General features: G+C 35.1%; 1 protein-coding gene across 3 annotated transcripts in view; it reads right to left on the reverse strand.

The window, feature by feature from the left end:
* Nucleotides 1-17,859: 17,859 nt before the first annotated feature.
* Nucleotides 17,860-23,230, reverse strand: part of LRRC40 (leucine rich repeat containing 40) — a 55,945-nt gene continuing 50,574 nt past the window's right edge. For all 3 annotated transcript variants that reach the window (XM_060023765.1, XM_060023779.1, XM_060023772.1), the window contains 2 exons: nt 21,578-21,763; nt 17,860-19,299 (listed from right to left, as the gene is read on the reverse strand). In XM_060023765.1, the coding sequence (XP_059879748.1) occupies nt 19,194-19,299; nt 21,578-21,763 (292 nt within the window). In that variant the 3' untranslated portion in view covers nt 17,860-19,193. The remainder of the gene's footprint in view (nt 19,300-21,577; nt 21,764-23,230) is intronic.

Raw genomic sequence — 23,230 nt, forward strand, 5'->3', positions numbered from 1 at the left:
AGAGGGGAATGAGAAAAATCAGAGGTGGAAAGAATAAGCACTAAAAATTATTATTAGAATTGCTGCAGATTTTGCAAGCCAAATTGGCATTAGTGGACAGTTTTTAAAACTATTTACATGGCTTATCATACATTGTCACAAAAGCTCTATTATGATAATTCCAGCCTGCCAGACAACACAAGCTACCTAAACAAACATAACAATTTTAAAATAAAAGGGTACTTTTGACAAGGCATTTTGAAAGTCAATATAACATACAAATATGTATATCATGCTAATTTATTGTTCATTGAAATCTATAAAATATATGTGTTCCAGTTAATAAGAATTGTAATTACATAGATGTCAAACAGCCCTGGTTGTTTTGGGGCCTTATGTTGGATTGTGTTTTGGGGATGGAAAGCAGTTTTAAAGAGAGGGTGACAAATCAGCATTAATTTGTTCTTAATCTTAAAGATGATTACACATATATCACTAATATAATTACTTTCTAAAAGCAGGACTGAAATACCTTTTACTGGGAGAGCTAAAGAGAGGGAATATTCAAAGGGAGGAAGGCTTTGAAGAAATTAGTCTTATATATTCATATATTAGGTGAAAAGTATCTGAATTTGGCAAAATAATTGATGAAGCCAGAAAAACATTTTACTTTTATTCATAAAATTGATTTAATATCTCCACCACAATTTAAAGCTTTGGAAAATATAGTGTGTTTGCCAACTTGTCTTTCCATTGGCTTTTAATGCTGTCCTCAGTAAATTTCTGCCCCTCACTGGCACACAGATCAAGAAGGTGTATTCTGACGAATACCCTCTTATCAAAGGGCAATACAACATAACCAGATAAAAAGCCGCGTTGGCATAAGAACACCACTGTAAATCTTTGGTAAATTCAATCAGACAACATATTCAACTGATTCCTGATATACTGACCAAACAGCAGGTTTATTGAAATACTGGGTCAGTAAAAAGTTATGCAAATAATGAAACCTAGTAAGTTAAGAAGATGAGTCGTTCATGTAGTATCAAGAAAAGTAGGGCTGAGTGTCCAGTAAAGTTCCTCTCACAGAAATGCTAAATCATTCTGAGGCTTAATAAAATGTTCAGACACTGGGTTGGTGATGTGCCCTCTCTTATGGTTGTAGTTACCTGATCATCTGGGAATTGGGGGGAAATCTTCAGATTCAAAATCACTTGCATGAACTTTTTCCTTAGCAATACACCTTCCATTAAGAAAAGCATCCTGACTTGGCCCAGAGTATTTCCCCCATTGCTCAGCAAAACCATCCCCCAAGTGTACATTATAGCAAGAAAATAGAATGTGGGCTGTGGAAAAATAAATGTGCACCAAAGAAAGCATGTAGGGCAATATTATAGGAGATCCTGTGTATCAGCTCTCCTATGCAATCTTTCAGCTTCATTTGATCTAAACTATTCAGAGAATATTTTTTGAAACACCCCACTGTATAAAACTAAGGCAGATACAATCAAATTTTCTAGTTATATTCTGAACGTTCTGGGGGGCATTTGTGTTTCTAGTATGCAAAACTGACCTCTCTTCCTCACTGCTGCTGCTGCTGTACATCCATTCCTTCAACTCCCCATGATGTTCCAAAGGCAGTAAATGACTTCTTCTATCCTGCTGACACAAGAATAAGAGGCCCCCTTAGAGTTCTGTTTGGAGACCCCTGAGTATCAGCTAATGGTTCCAGCTCCCAGTTTGGGAGGAACTTTCTTGGGTGATCAAGGAACTTGGAATAGTAGCATTAACAAAGGCTCAAAGGTGAAAGCACTTATGTGTCTGACAACATCGAACAAAGCTTGTATACAAGCGTGAAGGTGGCAATGCCTTAGTAGAACTGTTTCCACTTCTGTTTTTAAAATGTTGAACTTTACGGTATTGAGGACTCTCTCTGAGGCTCCCAGCTGATTGTTATGGGGACAGGTTGCAATCGTCTTCACCTTTGACACTGTCTGCAAGAGAATGGTTTGGAAACACTATCCTGTGAGGGTATAAATTGTACAACTTTTACTTTGGAGAATTCCGAGATTTCTGATAAATAGAGGGGAAAAGTCCACTCTAAGTTTTGATTAAAAAGAGTAAATGAAAACCTAGGAATATTGAAGCCTTTGGGCTTTTAACTATGTGATTATCATAATCTTCCCTGAGAGCAGTTCCATGGGAAGTAAAGAGAGGAAAATAATTCACTGGCTCCAACTTTATAAGCATTACTTTATCTGGTAGTGTTTCCCCTGTTGGATTTTGCTGTGTAACAGTCAGCTCATGCTTTGTAACAACCCATTGAGCACTGAACAAGATAAGAAGTGGACCTGGATGTAAGGCAGGCACAAATGGGAAGGGTATCTCTTCAGCCACACAAATATCTCCCCAAATTAGCCTGGGCTGCAAAACTCACTTTTTTGCCTAATTTTGTTTTTGTTAATAGCAGCACCTCAGAGTGGAAGATTGTGAAATTCAAGCAGTGTTTATGTAGAAAGCACTGAAATCCTGTGACTCTTGAGGTTGTAGGCCTTGCCCTTTTTTTGGGGAGGGGGGAGGGAGATTTTAAAATGTTTCATTCTTTAAGCTAGCATAATTTTCAACGTGTGTAGGAAAGGGTGTTGAGAAAAAAAGTTAAGTGAATCATCCAACCTTTCTCTACTTTTGAAAATACAAATATTTTTTTCTTAAAACTATCACTGTTGCACAAACACAAATTGTATTATTTGTGCCAGTTTTTTTCCTGCTTTAAAATAACATGATGAGTAAGCAGCCTACAACGAGTCAAGTATCTCTGTACCTAGAGTAAAATATCTTAGTACAGAGACTTATTTTCATCACCAATCTCCACAATTCCTCCATAGGAAAACAGTTACTGTAGCTGAATCTTAGATGCCTAAGGTATGTCATTCATAAATTCAAAACATTTGGGGACATTTTATTGAAGAATATAACAAAAACATTAAATGCAATGTTAATAAATATTCGTTGAGCATCTACTACATACCAGGCACTGCAAGGGCTGTAACATGGTGTCCTCTGCACAGAAATCTCACAATTAAGTGGAAAGATGAGAGAACTTCCAGATCAAAGACAATGCAAGGCCATATGGTGAGTTCCTTTGTCCCTGCCCTCAGCCCATGTATTGCAAAAGGAAGCAGCATCTTTATCTAGTCAAATCTCTTTTGGGTTTGAGCATGGTTTCTCCATTTGGAGCTACAGATAGGTCTCCCCACTGGGTCCTATGGCCTTTGGGAGGCCATATGAATGTTTTCCAAGACTTAGGACAATATTTGACAGGCTAGAAGTGGCAAGAGTGGATGCCTTACTGGACGAGATAAAGAGCAGCTATAATCCTTCAAATCTGTGAAAGAGAATTTTGCCAAATTGTTCTCTCCAAAGAAGAGAGAGACTATTAGAAAAAATGATGTCCCTCAACCTGACTCAGCACTGTGTCTATATGCCTCTGACATGATGGAGGAAAGAGATAGAAGTCAGTATTTTAAAAGGCTTGGCATGTTTGATTGAAGAGATTCTTCTATGTTGAATGCCCCCAAAGAGTCCCCCCTATGACCACTGCCTCTTATAGACTGTCAGGAAGCATGTGAGTCCATAGGGTCGGATATTAGAGTGACCCCCTCAGAAATGCAATGAGTTGAATATTCATTCATCTGGCTGCACTTCATGTTTATTTACTTCAGTTCCTTCAGTGTGGTGAAGAGTATTTTCACTGTGCGCTGTTCAGCCCAGCCCATGAAAATACTGTTTGCATGAGGTAGGATCACACATATTCACATATCATAGACATCTATTTATTCTTCCAAGGAAAGTCTGATTACCTGAATCTAGGAATTGCTTGTTTTTCTTCACCCAATCTATACATACTCAGTGTTTTAGACACCTAAAAATCCTTCCTTTCACTGAGTACTTTCTAATCTCAACCTTTGCCCATAATGATCCCTCTACTGGAATGTCTTCCTCTCCCCATTCTCTTTCTACATTATCAAAATTATATGCAGCCTTCAGGGTCCAGCTCAAACATTACCACCATGAAACTTTCCCTAATCTTAATTGGAAGAAATTTCTCTCCCTCATATTAATACCATCATATTATTTTTTGTATGCTTTACAGTACTTACCACATTCTATCAACAGTCATAGAGGTTTGATATATATTTGCTCTTTCCTCTCCTATCACCTGTGTGCTCCTTGAGAGGACCAGACAATACTTAAAAGAGGCATTCTAGACAGAATAGCTTTGAGAGGGCACATCTGGTTTTCTTTAGTATGTATCCTTAGTGCCTGTCATAGTGTCAGATGCATAGTAGATGCTCAATAAATATTTGTACAATGATTAAGTGGATGATAGGCCTGGCACATAAACACATTTAATAAATACTGAATTAACAGGAAGTTGATGTTCAATTTACATAATAAATTTAAACCATGAAACTTTCATTTTCTCAGTTCATTCCTAATTTTTCTTTCTTCACTTCTCCCTTTTAACCCAATCCTCCTCTCCTCCTTAGCATTTCTTCTAAGACCTTTTAGGTTACTGTGCTGTGTTTCAACAGCTGTATTTAATTTCCCTTTTATGTGTTCTAAGGACCTTAACACTGTCCAAAAAGTTTAAGAAATGGCTTTTGTTCACTGAATTGGAGTACATCATATCTATCCTTTTGATTTGTTTGGGTCTTCTTTTCTTCGAAGGAGTCATGCAGATTGATGCCAGAAATATGCACTCAGAGAAATGAGTGCATAAGGTTGAACTTTTAGTGCCATGGTCTTGGTCTTACAGGCAGCTTAGAGATAATTAAGCCCAGTTCCCTCATTTTACCAGAGGCCCGAGGCCTGGAGAGGTGAAGCAATGCTGTGAACTAAGGAGACAAAGTACATCGTTAGATCTGGTTTTAGGTCCATACTTAAGGTTCTTCCACCTGTACACTGTGACTTGGTAGATTACTTTGCCAAGGCTATATTTAAAATTTGGAGATGTGGGCAATAGTAAAGGAAGTTGTGATAGGGATGGGGCTAGGGAAAGGTAGTTAGAAGAGGGAATCCCCAATCCTATTTTAGCTCTAAAATTTAATGAAACCACTGCCTCATGCTGCCTGTTCTAGAATAAGAAAAGTCTGTCCACAGGCCTTTGGCCATAGTTCAGCATAACAATATTTTCACACTGCATTTTGGATCATTTCATGGACAGATTCCACCATATTCATCCTTAAAGTGAAATGTCATACACTCCAGCCAGAATTCTCAGGCCACTGCAAAAGCTTTAAAATTAACATGATGAACTATTTACATAGATCACAGAAAATTTGGTTACCTTGATAAAACTGCACGCCCCCTCCCAAACTTTTATAGAGGTCAAATTCTGGCCTATTGATCTCAAAGTAGAAAGAAAACTATTTATACTGCCATTGGTATTGGCTTTATTAGATACATTGCCTTCATTAGAGGCAAAAATAATATAATTCAGTCCCTGAAAAAAAACCAAAGTGTCTAAGGGAGAAGAACACTAGGTTGGTAACCTCCTAACCAGAGTTTCTTTATTACCTCATAGTATCTTGCTTTCCTTGGAAATAAAGCGTTTCTTTCTTAGCTTTCTCTCAATGGTATTTTCCATATTTTTCTATTTGGGTTTCATAGAAAATTGAATACAGAATTGATTGAAATCGTCTCAAACATTAAATCCATTTCTCATTTACTGTTTAGTTTATACTACTAATAATAATACTAAATACTAATTACTCCATCTGCCTCTGCCTTTTAATTTCTTTATATGAGGAGAACTTGCTACCAGGCTGATTAGGGCTTCTTTTCATGAAATTTTGTATCTAGGAGCCGTTAAGTATATCTTGATGGAAACTTCCTTCATTTTCTTTGATAGTAGGGTGCCTCGAACTGCCCAGAAGCCTACACCTTGGTTTTATAGCCCAGTGTCTATATATTTACATGAGGAAAACAATGCCGATTTCTGTTTGAACAAAAATGAAGTGAAAATGAAAAGGCTAATATTAATTGAGAGAGTAACAAGTGAGTAATAAGTGGGTAAGAGTATTTTAGAATAGTAGTTCTTTAAGTATGTTCAGTAAGAGTATTTTAGAAAAGTGAGGAAGAGTAAGAACAGGCTGGATGAAGGGGAGAAATTAAGTCATTAAGGGGGTAAGAATGAGAAAGGGAAAAGAATGGAGACAAAAGGCTGGTAGAGAGGAATGAAAGAAACTGGACGGCAGAGATCAGACCCCAATTCAGACACACCCTCTGGTCTCCCGGTGACCACACCCCTCCTTCAGCCAGCCCCAGAATTCCCTTCCTCTCCCTCCCCTCCTGGCAGGAAGAGTGATCTTTCAGCTCTTCTTGGTAGCTGACCTCCCTGATACTCTTCCAGAAGTAGAAAGAAGAATTCAAAATGAAAAATAAGGCATATATTAGAAATATCTTTCATTTAATCATTATTTATGCCAGAAAATATTTTTGTAATATAGTGGGTAATTTTTTTTAGTCATGTAACTTCTCAGTAAAGGGAATCACGAAAATCACGAAAACTTAGCTCATAAAAAAAAAATTACCATAGGACTTTTCTGAAATAAAGGCCAATATCAAACAATATAGCCATAGGTAAAAGTTCTGCGAGAAAATGAGGAAAATTATTGTTCTATCATAAGACAGAAAAGGACCTTGAGAGGATCTGGTTCATCTATTAACCTTCAGGGAATTAAACCTCCAGAGAAGAGGCTACCGCTTCCCTCAGTAACCCACCCTAATAAAGCAACAAATCATATGTTTCATCCCAATAAGACCCTCTGTTTAAATTACTGGATTCAAGTCTAGCATATCAATAGTATCCTCGTACGTAGAAGGACTGATCCATACTTTTTAGGAACATGTCTGCAGTTTGGAAGAGCTGCCACAAGATGGAGCCCTTATATCTATATTATATATCTAAGTCAGCAAGTCTGTAGCTTGGATGACCACACGCTCTGGACAGTCCATTTTTATACCTGTTGTACTGATATAACTGTTCATAAAAAAATATTAATAAACTGTTGATAAAACTTTTAACACCCCTTTCCATACTCTTTTGAGAGAATTAATTTGAAATAAAGCTCTAAATTTAAACAATACTAGAAAAACAATTAAAAGCTTTGAGTTTATTTTAAGCAGTTTCTATAATTTTTGACTAAACCTCTCAGTTGTATCAACCACCTAGTACCCAATCACAGAGAGAGACTGCTCTCTCCCTCTCAGCCTCAGGTGAATGTGTGATTTAAAATTCTGATGTTCCATTTGTTCAGTTTAATTATGACATCTGCCAGTTTAATCGTCTAATTAGCTTCAGTTTTCCAAATATTTTGTGCCTTATCTGCCATTATTTTAATGAGTTTCCTTCAAATATGCTCATTCCAAATATGTGGGAAGATATTTGCCACAAATTATTTAAAATATGTATTTTTAAATGAGCTCTCCAAAACTTAAACATCAGGAATTAAGTGTGCCTAGCATATAGCCTTGACTATATAGTTCTAACACTAGTCCACATCTGAATATGTGTATATCTGTATACAGCTTTATTTCTAGCTGACATCAGGCAGTAACAAGTTATCTAGCATAAACTCCTAATTTTTCATTTTATCTATGTGCACAAATAATTAGCTTAATATTATAATCAGATTTTACTTTATTGTAAAGTGAATATGGAATATATTTCAAACTATGTCTCATAAAGTGATAATCAGAGTTAAGGGGTAGTTTAAAATGTCCCCCAACCTCCCTTCTTTCAGTCAGAATGTCTGGGTATTGGCACAGAGCCCAGAGCAGCTCTGGTGACCTGTGGCCTCAAGCTATTTTAGTTCCTAGGCATTTGGAACTTCAGGGCCTCTACTGGCTAGAGCATTGTTTTAAAAAACCAAAATTTTCTGTTTACCTCTTTAAGCTAATTATACCCTCACTCTCAGAGCTTAGCCATCATCCTTGTTTGAGCCTCCCCTTTACTAATTCCACCAAAGGCCTACTTATTCATGGTGTTTCTCTGCCAATCATTTAATCTTTGCTTCTTTTAAACCCAAGCAAAAGTAGAAAGAAAACACAGTGTTCTTTCCCGAAGACTAGGTAAAGCTATTTAAATCCTCTGGTGTTTTCCTCCAAAGGAAACAGTTTCCTCTGGCCACATGATCACCCACTACTAACACAGTATGTTCTTAGCAAATTCAGTCAACCTTCTTTGGCGGTTGGTGCTTTATAACTTCTCTATGACCTCAAATGTGCCAATTTTAGGGCACCATCTTGGGTTTGCTTACAAAGTACGCTTCTTCTCTTTTCAGAAGAAAAAAATATTTTCTAAACAAACATGGCCACACATTCTAAAGCAAATATAGAAGGTGTCCACCATGGTTTCATTCTTTTGAATACAGCTTTTGGCTTGCTTTATTTGCCTTATTTTCTATTTCATCATCTTTTTCATCCCTTCTCAGACTTCCAAAAGCTTTACATGATAGGTTTGGTTGTAGAATCTGGAACTAAATATTAGAATGTAAATTGGGAAGAATTTGTACCGAGAATGAGAGAAGAGTTACTTGAAAGCTATTTCTATACTCCAATAGTGGTTTTTTGTTTGTTTCTTTGTTTATTAATGCTTGTGGTACTGGACTATCTCTAGATTTTTGGTATCAACTAGTACCTAAAGTATTATTTTTTATCATGTATGAAGAGTCTTAATTTTGTATTCCTGGGAGCAATTTCTAGGTCAGTGCTTTCCATTCAGCAGCCAGCTTAGTTCCCACAAGTACTGAGATATCGATCCCCTCAGAGCACAGGGGCTTGTAACTTATTGCTTTCACTTGGGGCTTGGAGCGGCCTTATTTATTTTACACACCTATACCCCATTATTCAGAACAAACACGATCGTTTTCTATCTGTGCCATGATGTAAAGAGGTTGGGAAGCTCTGTTTTTAGGTACAACAAATGAGAAAACCACCAAGGTTGGGTTGGGGTGTGGAGCCCTAAGCAGCTGAGGGAAGAAGAAAGCTGTGAGGAACCATTGCTTAAAATGCCTGCATTCCTTTGCAACACTCCTTGCATGCCTCCCCCCTCCCAACAGAATGCTGATTATCCAGTTGTGTCACCTCCCTGTAAAGTAAGTGAATGATGGACATATTCAAGACTCCACTTACTTCTAGTGATGTTCATTAAGCCAGAAATCACCTGTAAAAGAAAAGGTTGTTAAGTCGTGGGCAAGTCTCAATCTCCAAATTTGATTTTTCCTTTATTTTATCATTATGTTCCTGACTTGTAACATTTTACTTGCTGTCCTTCTGTTTGTTTTAAATTATCCATCTTTTATAGCAAGTCTTTGGACATAAATCTTCAGCCTTACTTGTGGTGTCATTCAACTTAGCAATAAGTATTTTGCACTTGATGTGCAAAATACTTATTGCTAAGTTGTGATCAAGACAGATTCTCTAGCAGGCCATCACTCTGTGTTCTTTATAAAACCATGAATGTTGCTAGCAAATGTTACAAATCTGTTTGTGACCATTTCTCAGAAAAATTCAAACTCAAGACTCTCTCTCTCTCTCATACACACACACACACACACACACACACACATATCGGGTACTATTTTTTTTAGGTTTTCACATATTTCCCCAAAATGATAGTTACTATCCCGGTGACCTGGGGACCTAGATCATCATAAACTACTGAAGGGTAAGGGACTATGTCTTCTTTTCTTTTTAAACTTTCCATAAATATTCCCGGCACATTCACCTACACTCCCACAACAATATACACTCATATTTAGAATATTCATCCAGACCTGTATGTAAGTTTGAATAGATCTATAGCTTGGAGAGGTGGTTAAGTAATTCCCTCCTAAGTCTTCCTCTGAACTATCCTAAGATTTGTCCTGTAGCCAATCTATGTGTTTATCCTTTAAGAAAAATTATCAGTGATTAAAACAATTTATCTTTTTCTTCCTGTGCATTCAATTTAATAAACATATTTAATGAGCAAAAGATTTTGAGAACAGAGGGAAATATAAATATAAATAAGCCATGGTCCCTCCCCTCAAGAAACACAATCTAATGGAGAGACAGACACATAAAAAGTCTAATAAATGCTACTGTGTAGGTACAAAATATAAGGGGAGAACAGTGTATTATCACTTTCTGTCTCATAATAAAATGGCAAATGCTTCCTTTCAGCTTTATTAAGTTTTTCTAATGTGGATGAGGAATCTTTTTCTATTCCCTTAGGAAGGCAGGCTTCTATCCCTCATATATGTTCTTTTCCAAAAAGGACAAAGTTTCAGGCGACAGTGAGAATGTAAATCTCTGCAGTATGGTCTAGAACAAATCATATCTGGGAGGGATGGTCACTAAGCTAGCTAAATTCTCGCTTTCCTCTTTCATCTGTCTTTGTCCTTCCTAGGGGCTGCCCCTTAGGAGTCAAAGTCAGAAATCAAGGGCATCTCTTCCTTCCTGGAGGGAGGGCACCAAAGCCTGATAACAAAGGCCTACTGCTCCACTTGAAGAGATTGATCTCAGGAAAGGAGAGAATAGAACAGTTAACCTTTAGCATCTCTTGAAATCTTTGCTTTAAAATAATTTGTATTTTAAACACCTTAACAAATGTACATACTTTTAGTGGACTTGCATATTCTAAATACTTATGTACCTATATATAAGGAAAAGATCACACTCTTGACTATTAATAAACACCCTCATGTTAGGAAGATGCTTTCTTTGTGTTTAAGAACAGAAGAGGACCCATTAGAGTTCAGTTAAAAATGCAACTTGAGCAGTACCTATGATAAAATTTTCTAGAAAGTAGAAAACTAAAGAGTGCCTAGAACTATGCAGATACAGACCAACTCTCACACATACCATTTAGATGGACAGCTGAAATACCTATGTGGCCAATGCCCGCACCCTTCTCTAAGTGTTGACCGTGGCAGCTGCCCTGGCAACATCTCTTAAGCACTAAGAAGTGGAAGCCATCTAAATTCCCACAAGTTATTCTGAAGGAGATTCTGAAGAGAAATAGCAGATATGGTTTTATATGCAACAAAACCCCTGAGTTTTTACTTGCTCTTTGAGGTTAAAATCAAGGATTGTCAAACTCAGGTTAGGATTAGCCTAGAGATGGGACAGCAACTGTATAACAAAGGGGGTTTCAAAAAGTATATGAGTTTGACCATGGTCTGGAAAATTAGCTGCCATTTGGTGATGAAGCGGTGGGTTTAACCTTGAAGCAATTTAGTGTCTTTGTGCGGCAACTTAGAAAATGGGAGTTTATTAAAACTATTTGCAATGGACTGTGTAGCACGCTTGAATTTGAAAATGAGATCATGCTTCTTAAATTCTTAACCAGAGGGATTCTGACCTACAGATATCACTTTGGGCATATTTCTTAAGATCAAGTTTGAAAGGTATTGAAAAAAGCCCAGTATCTACATATATATGTATGGTCAGTGGTCAGTTTGACAGGCCTTTTTTTTTCTTTTTCTGCTCTGTTAAATTGAACTTTTTATTTAGTCAACACCTCACCTTAATCCAGAAAGGACAGCTATCGAGTGTGATGCCTCCCCCTTTTGTTTTAAGTTTTTTAATAAAAATTACATATATTTAAGGTGTACAACATGATTTGATATACAAATACATAGTGAAATGATAACTACAGTCGATCTATTTAACATCTCATCCCCTTACATAGTTACCATTTTGTGTGTGGTGAGAGCATCTGAAATCTACTCTTTTAACAAATTTCCAGTATTCAATACAATATTGTTAACTATAGTCATCATGCATATTAGATCTCTAGACCTATTCATCATATGCCTTCCATGCAGAGATCATCATTCCACTAAGCTTTTTTGATTTCCAAATACTTGTGGTAGCTGAAAGCAATAAATGTCCTAATATTGGCAAGACTGGCTATTTGTGAACTATATGCTGAACTGTATGATAAACTAGAGAAAACTATGTAAAAATTATGTCTGTAACTCTTTATGGTACATGATACAGCAGGGAATCACACAACCTCAAAAAAATTGAGAAGGGAAATCAATTGTTTAAAAAAATGAAGGAATCAAATTTAAATTCTCAATATATCATGTGATGTATTATAACTGTTTCAAATTCTTGTCTGAAGAATGAAGGGATGTTGTAGAACTATTAAATATATTAGTGTCAGGTGGCCTCTTGGCCTGGTGGAGAGCTCAAGTTTGTCCAAAGTATGATCTACCAGTGAGAGAATTAGTATTAAAAAAAAATCACAGAAAAAGATAATCATTCTTTAGTTTAAGGCAGACCATTTAGTCTTCCTCCAAGCATCTGCTGCCTGATTTTAGAGATAAAAGAAATTAAAAGAAGCAGTCTCTTATTTATCATATGTCAAATTCAAAGGCATTACTGCTTGTGAAGATCCTATTATATTTTATTTGCCTATTTCAGAAAGAGATCTGCTGAACTGTCCTTAGTGCTTCATGTAGCTTTAAAGATTAGTCCTGCATCAGGTTATTCTAAAGGCTTCCTACCTTCAGAAACATAGATGTCTCAAATCCTGAAACTCACTGAAATATTGATATAAGAAGTTATTTTAGCATAAGCAAGAACACTGTACTCAAATTTCTGTTTACTATCAAGTTTGCCTCCAAACTCTGCAAGTAGTAGAAAATAAGGTGTTTTACTGCATTTCAGAACTCTGTATGCACTCTTGGAAAAACAGAAATGTAATGGGCTTCTAGCATTTCAAGAACTCATTGTTAAGACTGTCAAAGGATTCAGTAAGGAATTCTAACTAGAACAGCAAGTCACTAGTGAGAAAGAAAAAAGCATCTCTGGTGAAATCTATGGCCAGTGGACTTTAAACCATACAAACAGCGTATTTTATTCAGACCATTTGAAGTTAGACATACCCCAAAGACAACTATACAATAATGGCTTGTCTCCTACTTCCCGGGTGATGTTGCTTTTAGCTTTTAATTGTTAGGAGGGTGGATCAGGTGAAGGGTTTCACTACTACTTGAAAACTAGCTCTCCAGGAAGGGTGAAATCAAGTCCTCTATAGTGTGACCTTCCCTCATCTCCTCAGGGGAATTACATTTAAATATGGGCCAAAGGCTGGTCACAGGAAATGAGGCATTAATCATAGGATTTCAGAAAGTAGCCTTTTGGGAAGCTAGAGGACAGGACAGGTGTCTCCCTGGAGCCTCCAAAAAGTGCAATATGTAGGTCTGCTTTCTCAGATTAGGCTGAAACTCCAAGTCCTTGTTACAAATTGTCTTGGAATCCTCATCTGGTTTGATCAGTTTATTATCCACTCCAGAATAACAAAGGAGGGTACACAAGAGTACTTGTATCAGGTAAAGTGAAATAATTGTTTCCTAAAGAAAACTAATTTAAATTCTGTGTTAATTAGCTGCCTTGTTGGGGGGAGGGGGGAGAGGGACCACAGATTTGAAAGCTGTGTCTTTTTGGTTTTTGTTTTTTAATATTTGGGAAGATTTTCAAGCAATAACACATTAGGTATGCTATACTCTTGTCAGGTAGTGTGTGTTGGCTTTGGAAAGGTGAGAATTGTTACAGCAGGCTGCTTTCATTTATCAAGCTAAGCATGGACATGCCTTTTGAAGGGCACCTTTGATCATATGGTTAATTTAACATTTGGGCTGAAGAGCTCAACATCACCAGAGATGGATCTGAATTTTACAGAGTCCCCCTTATCCAAACTACAGCACGCTTACTGCTTTCTTCCTGCATCCCCCAGATAGCCTCCAGGACCAGAGACCAGCACGTCATTTTGTCCATTTTCATTGGTCTGGCCACACAAGGAACATCCTGTTTAAATCTCAAGTGCTCAAATTGCCATGTTGAAACCAACTATCAATTTTCTCCACATTTAATTCTCAGCTTCTTGTCATTTTTTCATTTTTCTGCATTGGTTCCCATGGTAACAAGTCTGTTGGCAGAGAAAGTGTGACTCTGCTTTTAGCCTTCTGCACAATACAAAATCCTTCCAGTGACCCTCAGGCAAGTGTCATACAAAAAGGCAGCAAGAGTACAGTTCCCTAGGTTAATGTCTCTAATCCCTTACACTACCACATGCACTTCCCACCCTATTCCCCAAACCAGGCCTGCTGACCCCAGAGAGGAAAGTCAGCATTCAAGGACACTGTCCAGAATCCCTTCACCTGTCCATACAAGTACTGAAAGGGCCAGGGCCCTATATCCAACTACAGAGGCAAGCAAGGATTGAACCTTTGGGTTCAGATGGCTTCCTGTTCTGTCAGTGACTTACTTGACATAAATGCATAATTAATGACAATGTCATCTGGGGGCAGATGGAGAAGCAACTTGCCCTCATTTTTCTATAAAATTTTCTCAGTATGCATCTGAGATGTATACAGCCCAGGAGATAAGTATGTCTTGAATTATCCTTAAATCAGTGTCTAGTGATAAGACAGTAGGGACACTTAAACAGATTTTTTTTCCTAATAAGTAAAGCGGTACGTGAGAGCGGGCCAGGGAGTCAGCCCAGAAAACTGAGCTCCTGAAGAGGAAGAGATAAAGATTTAGTTAAGTGAAGAAGACATTGTACCTTGTGGCTGAATGTGAACCATGGAGCTTCAGTCGGCACAGTTCCAGGGTTTAAGTATGGAAATCTAAGGAAATGAAATAAAATGAAAGCTAAGGAAATGGGTGTGTAGGGAAAGGAGTTTTTAAGAGTGAATCATCTGCAGAAAGGGAGCCTGCAAATAAGAATGGCTTCATGCAGACTTTGGCCCAACTCTATCCACAAAATATTTTTCCAAGTAATGTTTATTACATATTTTCTTTTGAATTTTAGAATTCCTTTGTGGCTTGACATTAAGTTATATGCCTAGCAACCCCAAATCTCCTATGTCCTCAATATTTAGAAAAAAGCAGGAACTGTTCATCAGAAATTAAACAGTCCTCATATTTGAATGTGCTTTTAACTTTTTTCTTTTAGAAAAGTTAATGAATTCAGGGGAATGAAAATAGATGTTAGAAATTGAAATATAGGTATCTAAGCTATAGTTAAGAAAACTGTAAATTTCTTTTTTTGTTGGGTCTTAAAAAATATGTGATGCTTACGCACACTGAGTTTTAAAGTTAGCAGATTATATTGTATAAAGGTATTTTTGGCCCTTTAGAAATTATTTTCCTACATTAAGAAATGTTTTCTTATATTAAAAACTTTTTATTGTGACTCAGGTTTTATGTCTCTGTATAGACATACATAGGTGTTTTTCTTTGCACACTTGTTTTGCACATGTAAAGTAATGAGGTTAAATAATGCCCAGGTATGCAGGTCAACTGACCTTTATGATAGCTAGATTAGTGAAAGGATTTGACGAATGGGAAAAAAAAAATCACATTATATTTCTTTGTATCTTTCTCTCCCTAATCCCCTTCCCTTATTTAGTCAGGAGATCTTATGTAATTTTTTGAATAGCCCACAGGAAAACCAAGATGAAACTCTCAGGCAGATGGAACATAAAGCAGTTCCCATATTTGCTATGGTAATTTATTTTCAGAATGTACTGCTAAAATAAATGTTATTTTCAATACTTGCAGTCTTTCCACTCAAGAGGACTCTTATTGGTCTTGAATGTGGAAAGGCATCTGTTCAGGGCAGAAAGGAATGTTTTATGTTAATTTTTACTCTAGAAAATTTGGTTTTAGCTTTGATGACACCTAGTGTCAATGGAATGCAATAAATGTTTAATACTGCTTTATGGTGTTTAGGCATTTCCCTTTAACATCCTCAACGACGTTTTCCTCCTCAAAAATGCAAGCCTTAGTATTCATGAGAAAGATAATTGATAGATAAACCAGATATTTTTGTGTCAAGAGCCAATCAAGTTTCTCTCTGTACTCAGTGTATAGAAGGGACTAAAGGAAGCTTAAGGACAATGACACTGTCTTCTTATGAAAGAGGAATTTTTTCCTAGTTGAAACATCAGAGGTAAAAATCTACTGAATTCTGTTTGTAAATTTCAAAGACCATCAAAAACAACCTTGCAAAAAGTAAGGTTTGCAGGTACTGTATTTTCATTTTTCCCACCTTATAACCAGCCAAGGGCATGACCCCACCCAGCTGTATATAAGTAAACCATAAATATGAACTATGGCCTCTTTTGATTCAGAGAAGAAATATTAAATTAGCAACAGTAATTCTAAACAAAGATATTGATTAAATTTTAATTGGTTTGTTAAGAATTAAAAAGAAACTAGATACTATGTTTTTAGGATTTTTAAGTATCCATGAAAATTCTCTCATTCCTAAACTATTTGATAATTGATTTCTTTTGACCTCAGTTATTTTGGGGCATCATCCTTTTATTACTGTATAATGAAGCTCTAATTCCACCTATTTACATTAATATTTTTCCATATGCTAAACACATGCACACACACACAAATTTTCCATTTTTCATTTGAGGTCATATAATTCAGTTAGTGAAATATTTCACTCTTCTGTAAGTTTAAAAAAAAAATCCTAAGCAGTGATGCAACATTGGGCCACTATTTCAGTAAAATGAAGACAGTCTCTAGACTCATATTCTTTTATGACATCTGACTTCTCTACCATATGTGCAGCTAAACAGTGACATCTTAAGGCCAAGTAACTAGAGCTCCTTTAGCCAGAGAAAGAACTTGAATTGGGATCTGTTTTCAAAGAAATTCCATTATATTATCAAGTAATTTTCAAGTTTACAATTTGCAATTGGTAGATCTTTGTAAATGCTTCTTTATTTATGACTTCTTTTGCAGTCTTTGTGAACATTTTAATGTGCACTAGAGTAAACACTAACATTTTACAGACATACTGTATATTAATGCATGCATTTCACTGCATAGTTTATTAACACTACCCTTGTAAAGCTTTTATGGAAGAAACAACAAGCCACAGCGGTATAGCAAAAGAGGCTTAATCTTTATAAATTGGGGCCTTTTCTGTCTCTTTGCTAGCTTAGGTGGCTGTATACAAATTCGGGTGGGAGGGGGCTGGAAACACCTCTTACCATTTAAGGTTTTCTACGTGGGTGAACTCTAGCCAATTCAAAACAAATTGCTTACTTTAATAACAAATTTTACCATTTTATAAAAAGTTAAATCATGACATGTTTAATTGAAATGGCTGTATTGTAATTAATATTTTGAGATAATCGTGATTTTGAGCTCAAATTATATATAAAAATTGTCATTTTTGTATGTGTTAAAAAAGAAATTACTGTATCACAATTAACAGTACTTTTTAGTTGAATTACATATTGATGTAAATAAAAACTGAATGAAGACATATTTACTACTTTATTAACATAGATTGTGAATGTAGTTAATGGTTTTTTTGTAGTATGAGACCATGACAACCTTGAAAGCTGCTTCATTTTATGTGCAAAGAAGTCCTATGAATCTATATTTTAAATTTACTGAATCAGTGAAATTACGTTGTCAGTTAATTTGCAAATGCAAGCTGTATTCTCCAGTTTTATTTTGCGTATTGACACTTATCAGTAAAGGTGTACAATGTGATTAGAATGCATTTTGAAGATGCTTTCTGTACAGATACAAAATACAGGGACTAAAATAATGCTGTGCAGTGTATAGCAGAGCCATTTTTCGGCTTTGGTGTACTCAACTTTTTCAGTATTTAAAAAAGTGTTTTGAATAACATAAAAGTCTCTTTATTGTATAAATAATAAAATGTCACCTTATTGTAAAATGTCTTTTGTTTAATACCGAAGCAGATTTCTTAGGCAGCCACAGAGTTGTTGTATGAAAAGGGCATGTTTCTTTTAAACCAAAAACATAAACATTGTAATCAATATTTGAAAAATGTAACTTTTTAATGAACACGTAGTATTTATCTTTATTAGCAATGATTTTTTTTCATAATATGAGCATGTCTCAATCATCCAAAAGCTATCTATCCATCCATCCACCTGTCTATCTATCTACCTACCTACGTACCTATCCATCCAACTATTTATATAAACTAATATACATTCTATTGATTAGTTACTTAATAGAATCACATAGTATGTTTTATAATGACTGACTAGCCTACTTACTTCTGATATTTTTGGTATAAATGTTTATATTTGATTTTTATCAAATATAACAAATTCCCTTTTAGAAAATTACCACATGACTACAAGCAAATTTAAAAATTAAGACCCTGGAAATAAAAAAAAGGCACAAGGATGGATTAGAACACATCAACAGAGTAATTATATATACAAATACCTGCTTAGTAAGTATTTAAACAAAATACATTTCAAGATTTCTATGTAGTATATGCTATTATTTTCTGTTGCTGTTATCCATAAAAATTAATAAAATTTCAGTACTTTTTTTTAAAAGAACAAAAGGTATTTTTTAAATGCTCACACTCTGAGGGAAAAATATGCAGATCCAGTTCCTTTAAATTTGTTGAATCTAGAAGTACTAGATTACTGTATCGAAACTTAACACTAAGACATCTTAAAAAAAAAAACAAAACCCAGTCAAGTTTTAAATTCAGAATTGTGAGAGCAATTATAACAACACTTTTACTATTTTCTCCACCAATAACCATATCTTATGTAGCATTTCTGTGACATTAGAAACCCCGACAAAATGATTTCATGAAACATGTAAAAAAGGCTAGGAAAAAACATTTCAACTATATAAACAAAAACAATCCAGTAAATATTAATTTGAAACTTATACTGACACCAACCACATCATAAAAGTCCTATTATGGATAATGAAAAGTCTTATTTTTTTAAATGCCAAAGAACAGTATTAAACAAAATTCAATTCAATTTTATATCCAATAAAAAGGTAGAAACTGGATGGTCATATTCAAGTCAATTGGTCATAATATACGTAACACAAACAGAAATGGGAAAAAAAAACCCACCTCTACAACAATGCTTTGTCATTATAAAAATATTAAACTGTGATAAATAAAAATTCACTTCTGAAGAAACTGTTTGCTGTGTTATAAGGGAATGAAAGTGAGGATAAATCTTATGCAAAACATTCAGAGCAAATGTATGAACACTATATGTAGTTACACCATTATAAATGTACATGATACCTTAGAAATATGTTAGTTATCAATCTAAGAACTCTAAGAATTAACATGACCAAGATTATGTAACAACTCCAACTTAAGTAGGAATTCGGTCTCTCAAATATTCCAGAATAGCAGCTGTTCCTTTCATTAATATGGCTGCTCGAGGAACGCGGAACGGATTTCCATCTAGTAGCAATGTCCTAAACAAAGGAGAGAAATTAAGAATTTAAAACATTTTCTATTAGGGAGGCTTTTCTTCTAATTTCATTTGCTATTTTATAAGTAAAATTTGTGTGTTTTTAAGAATTTGTCCCTTTTCAAATCTAAGCATTAAAACAATTGGAATTGTAACTACAATAATGACTGAAACAACATTAAATGAATACTTATTATGTGAAAGGTATTGTTCTAAGTAACTTACATTCACTGACTCTCTTAATTATCTTAACAACCCTGGGATGTAGGCACCATTAATATTTCTATTTTATAGATAATGAAACACAAGTTCAGGAAGGTAAGAAAGGCTTGTCCAAGATCACACAGCTATTAAACAGAAGAGCTGCGATATGAACCATCATTTTACCCATCACCTTCTCAATCCTATAATGACCATATACTAAATGGGTGAATTATATTTATACAAGTGTTAGAATGAGCAAACTGACAAATACTCATACCAAAGACTATAACATAGTCGATATATCCTTTTCCACACTGGGAACATTAACATGTCTGCCTTCATACTCCTTCCCTTGACCAGACACAATATATAAAATCTATTTTAAATGTTCTGAAATGAGGTTCAGTTTAAGATCTAAGTGCTGGTTGATTTGTTTCTTTATTTAATTAATGAAATATCTTAAATTATAAGATAGAGACTTTTATATTAATTTTCAATAACTTTAAGTGTTTATGTAAATAAAAGTCAAAGGATTCACAACATATTATACCATAGATCTAAATTATATCTTCAAATATTCCTGTACCTTGGGAATTATTTTAAAGAATGACTTTCTTAATTTATAGAAAAAAAGTTAATTACAGTCAATCTTCATTACTCAGACTCCAAATTTGCTTATTCACTAAAATTTACCCGTAACCCCCAAATCAATACATGTGGCATTTTGAAGGTCATTTTGGACGAGCAGCAAAAAATTTGAGTCACTTGACAGGCACATTCCCAACTGAGCTCAAACAAGGTGACACTCTGCCTTTTTTGTTTCAGCTCCCATACTGTAAACAAATGTTCCTTCCATGGTCTATTTAGTGCAACATTTTTTGTATTATTGTACCTTTTCTTGGTGATTTCACTGTTTAATATGGCCTGCAAGCGTAATGCTGAAGTGATGTCTAGTTTTTCTAAGCACAAGAAGGATGTCATGTATCTTACACAGAAGATACGTATGTTAGATAAGCTTCATTCAGGCATAAATCACAGTCCTGTTTGGCCATAGCTCAATATTAATGATTTAACAATATTAAATAAGGCATCTTAATACAGAAACACACATAACACAAGGTTATATGTTGACTGGCTGATGAAAACATGACCAGAGGCTTGAAAGAGCCTAACTCTGTTATTTCCCCTAGGGAGCAATGGTTTAAGTATTTACTAATTTGGTGTTCATGGAGACTTTATAGAATACAACTATTGCACATAACAATAATCAACTTACTTGTCTTCTATAATTCAGTATTGTGAGGTACCAGAGAAAGATACTAGTGCCACTCTAGTAAAGTAAAATATGCTAAACCATCATATGCAGTTTTCAATAATTAAATTTTTCTGACACATTCTGATAACTACTGGGCTTTCTGTTCATGTCTCAAATTCCCTTTATATTCACTTAACAAGCACTTATTAGGTGCTTACTATGGTCTAGGCACTGGGGTAACTCTTCCAAAGGAGGACAAAGAAATGGTATAAATGAGTCCAAATAAAGCAGGATGGGAAATCAGAGAAGGGACTAACTCTGCCTGGAATATCGGAAAGGTTTTCAAAGGTGATAATTAGGTTGATTACTGATAAAAGCAGGGTAAAGGCACTTGAGGCTGAGGTAACAGCAAACACAGAGTAAGAAAGACCATGCTGGCCTTGAAAAAATGGTAGTAGTCTGTAATCAGGTATTGAAAAAACTTATATGCACAGCTAAGGAATTTATATTTCCTTGACATTTTTATGCAGTAGAGTTTCAGATTATATACATACATAGTGATGAGAAAAGTATCACTAGAAACAATCAATTGCTGTATTTACACATATACATACTGTATAAAAAAAACTAAAAAATATATTTGGTAACATTTGAAAAACAGAATTGGGATTCGGAGTTTTGTTACCTGTTATTTTTAATGGGACATTAAATTTTTTATTTCAACTTGCCTGCAAGAGTACCTCAAAAAACAATAACAAAACAAAACAAAAAAATAACACTTCAACAAATCGAATGGAAAAACTTAGTAGAATGGTGCATTTACCTTAAGTTCACACAATTACCGAGCTCTGGTGGAATTTGTAGGAGGTCATTATTTTGAAGGTCCAATGTAATCAGATTTTCCATTGTCTTCATTTTCTGAGGGTCCACAGATCCAACCTGATTATTACTAATCAAAATTGTTTCAAGTGTGGGAATTCGATACAGAACTTCAGGTAGTATTTTGAACCTATAAGAATATGAAGAGAACACCTAAATATATTAGAATCAGAAGCAAAATCATTCCTTCAAATAGAGATAAAGTTTATCTCAAATAGAGATAAAGTTTTCTTAATGTAAGTTTTTAATATTTGGTATAAGTTCTGCATTTAAATTTTTCAGAAAAATTTTTAAAACTGGATTAATTCTGGAAACCTTGAAATATATGTTAAGTGGACACACTTGTAACAGTTTCTATTTAATGTATAAAATCAAACAAAAGTTTGGAGTAAATTCTCCTATGTTTTTCTTTTCTCATTCAGGAGACAAGGAAATCTTCCTGAAATGCTCTCAGTATAATGTCTCCATGTAGGTATTCTTCCTTAGTTCACTTTTACTTCCTATGAAAGAGAATCACTGCCAATATCTTAAGTAAAAGTTAGAGATTTATACTTTGCTTTGACTTAAGCTTCGAAACTGACTAGTTTTGTCATTTTTTCAACAACCAAAAATACACTCATTTTGGTTTTTGAAAAAATGACAAAACTACTATAGGCTGCTGGCTTTCTCACCCAAAGCAGTCCTGAAGATGCCACAAGAGAGATGGGAAAGCTTATGGCTCTCAGAGCAATTCTCAGTAATTAACACAAAATCCCTGAGGATCTTTTGGGGGACAGAAGCTAGTTTGGTTTTAATGTGAGGCAAACTGCTGCCTCAACTAGAAAAGACAAGGATGAGCTGAAAGAAAGCTTTACAGTTGGCCTTTTCACTTCCCCATACTGCCCTTCCTTTGCTGTCTTGATGTTAAAAAAAAAAAAAAAAAAAAGCAATAATGAACAGTAAACTCAAGGCATCTTTGTAATTAGAGGGATCGGAGAATCAATAACAAGGAGTACAGATGGACCAAACCACCCTAAATAGTATCTCCTCTTTTTCTCCCGCACAACCCATAAATAAGGTAATTAAAAAAGATGTAGCTCACCAGTTAACACAGAAGTTACGGTTAGGTTTTGCCAGCTCCCCAAAAGACATTAATTAACAATGAAATTGATAGCTCAATAGAGAATCGATAGTTCAATTCAAAAATAAAAATTAGAAGAAATCTGAGAAGTGCATATATTTTTAAATAATGACAACAGTGGTATAACCTACACATGAGAAAACACAAATAATAGAGTAGACGGAACAAAAACTTAAATAGGCAATATTTTAACATCACTGTGCCTTAGATTCCTCATCTGTAAATGAGGAATAATAATAGTACTAAACTTATATACTTGAAGACCTTGGTATAGTATCTGTAATATATTAAATGATAGCTACTAATATTTATATTAACTTTTACCAGAATCAACTTTCACCATAGGAAACAATATGACATAGTTGTTAAGAGCCCAACTTCTAGAGTCAAAACACCTGGGCTCAAACCCCAGCTCTATAATCTATGTGAACCTTAAGTGAGTTACTTAATTCCTAATCCTCGATTTCTAAATGGACA

This window comes from Delphinus delphis, chromosome 1 (assembly GCF_949987515.2).
Source record: "Delphinus delphis chromosome 1, mDelDel1.2, whole genome shotgun sequence".
In the NCBI taxonomy this organism is placed as follows: domain Eukaryota; kingdom Metazoa; phylum Chordata; class Mammalia; order Artiodactyla; family Delphinidae; genus Delphinus; species Delphinus delphis.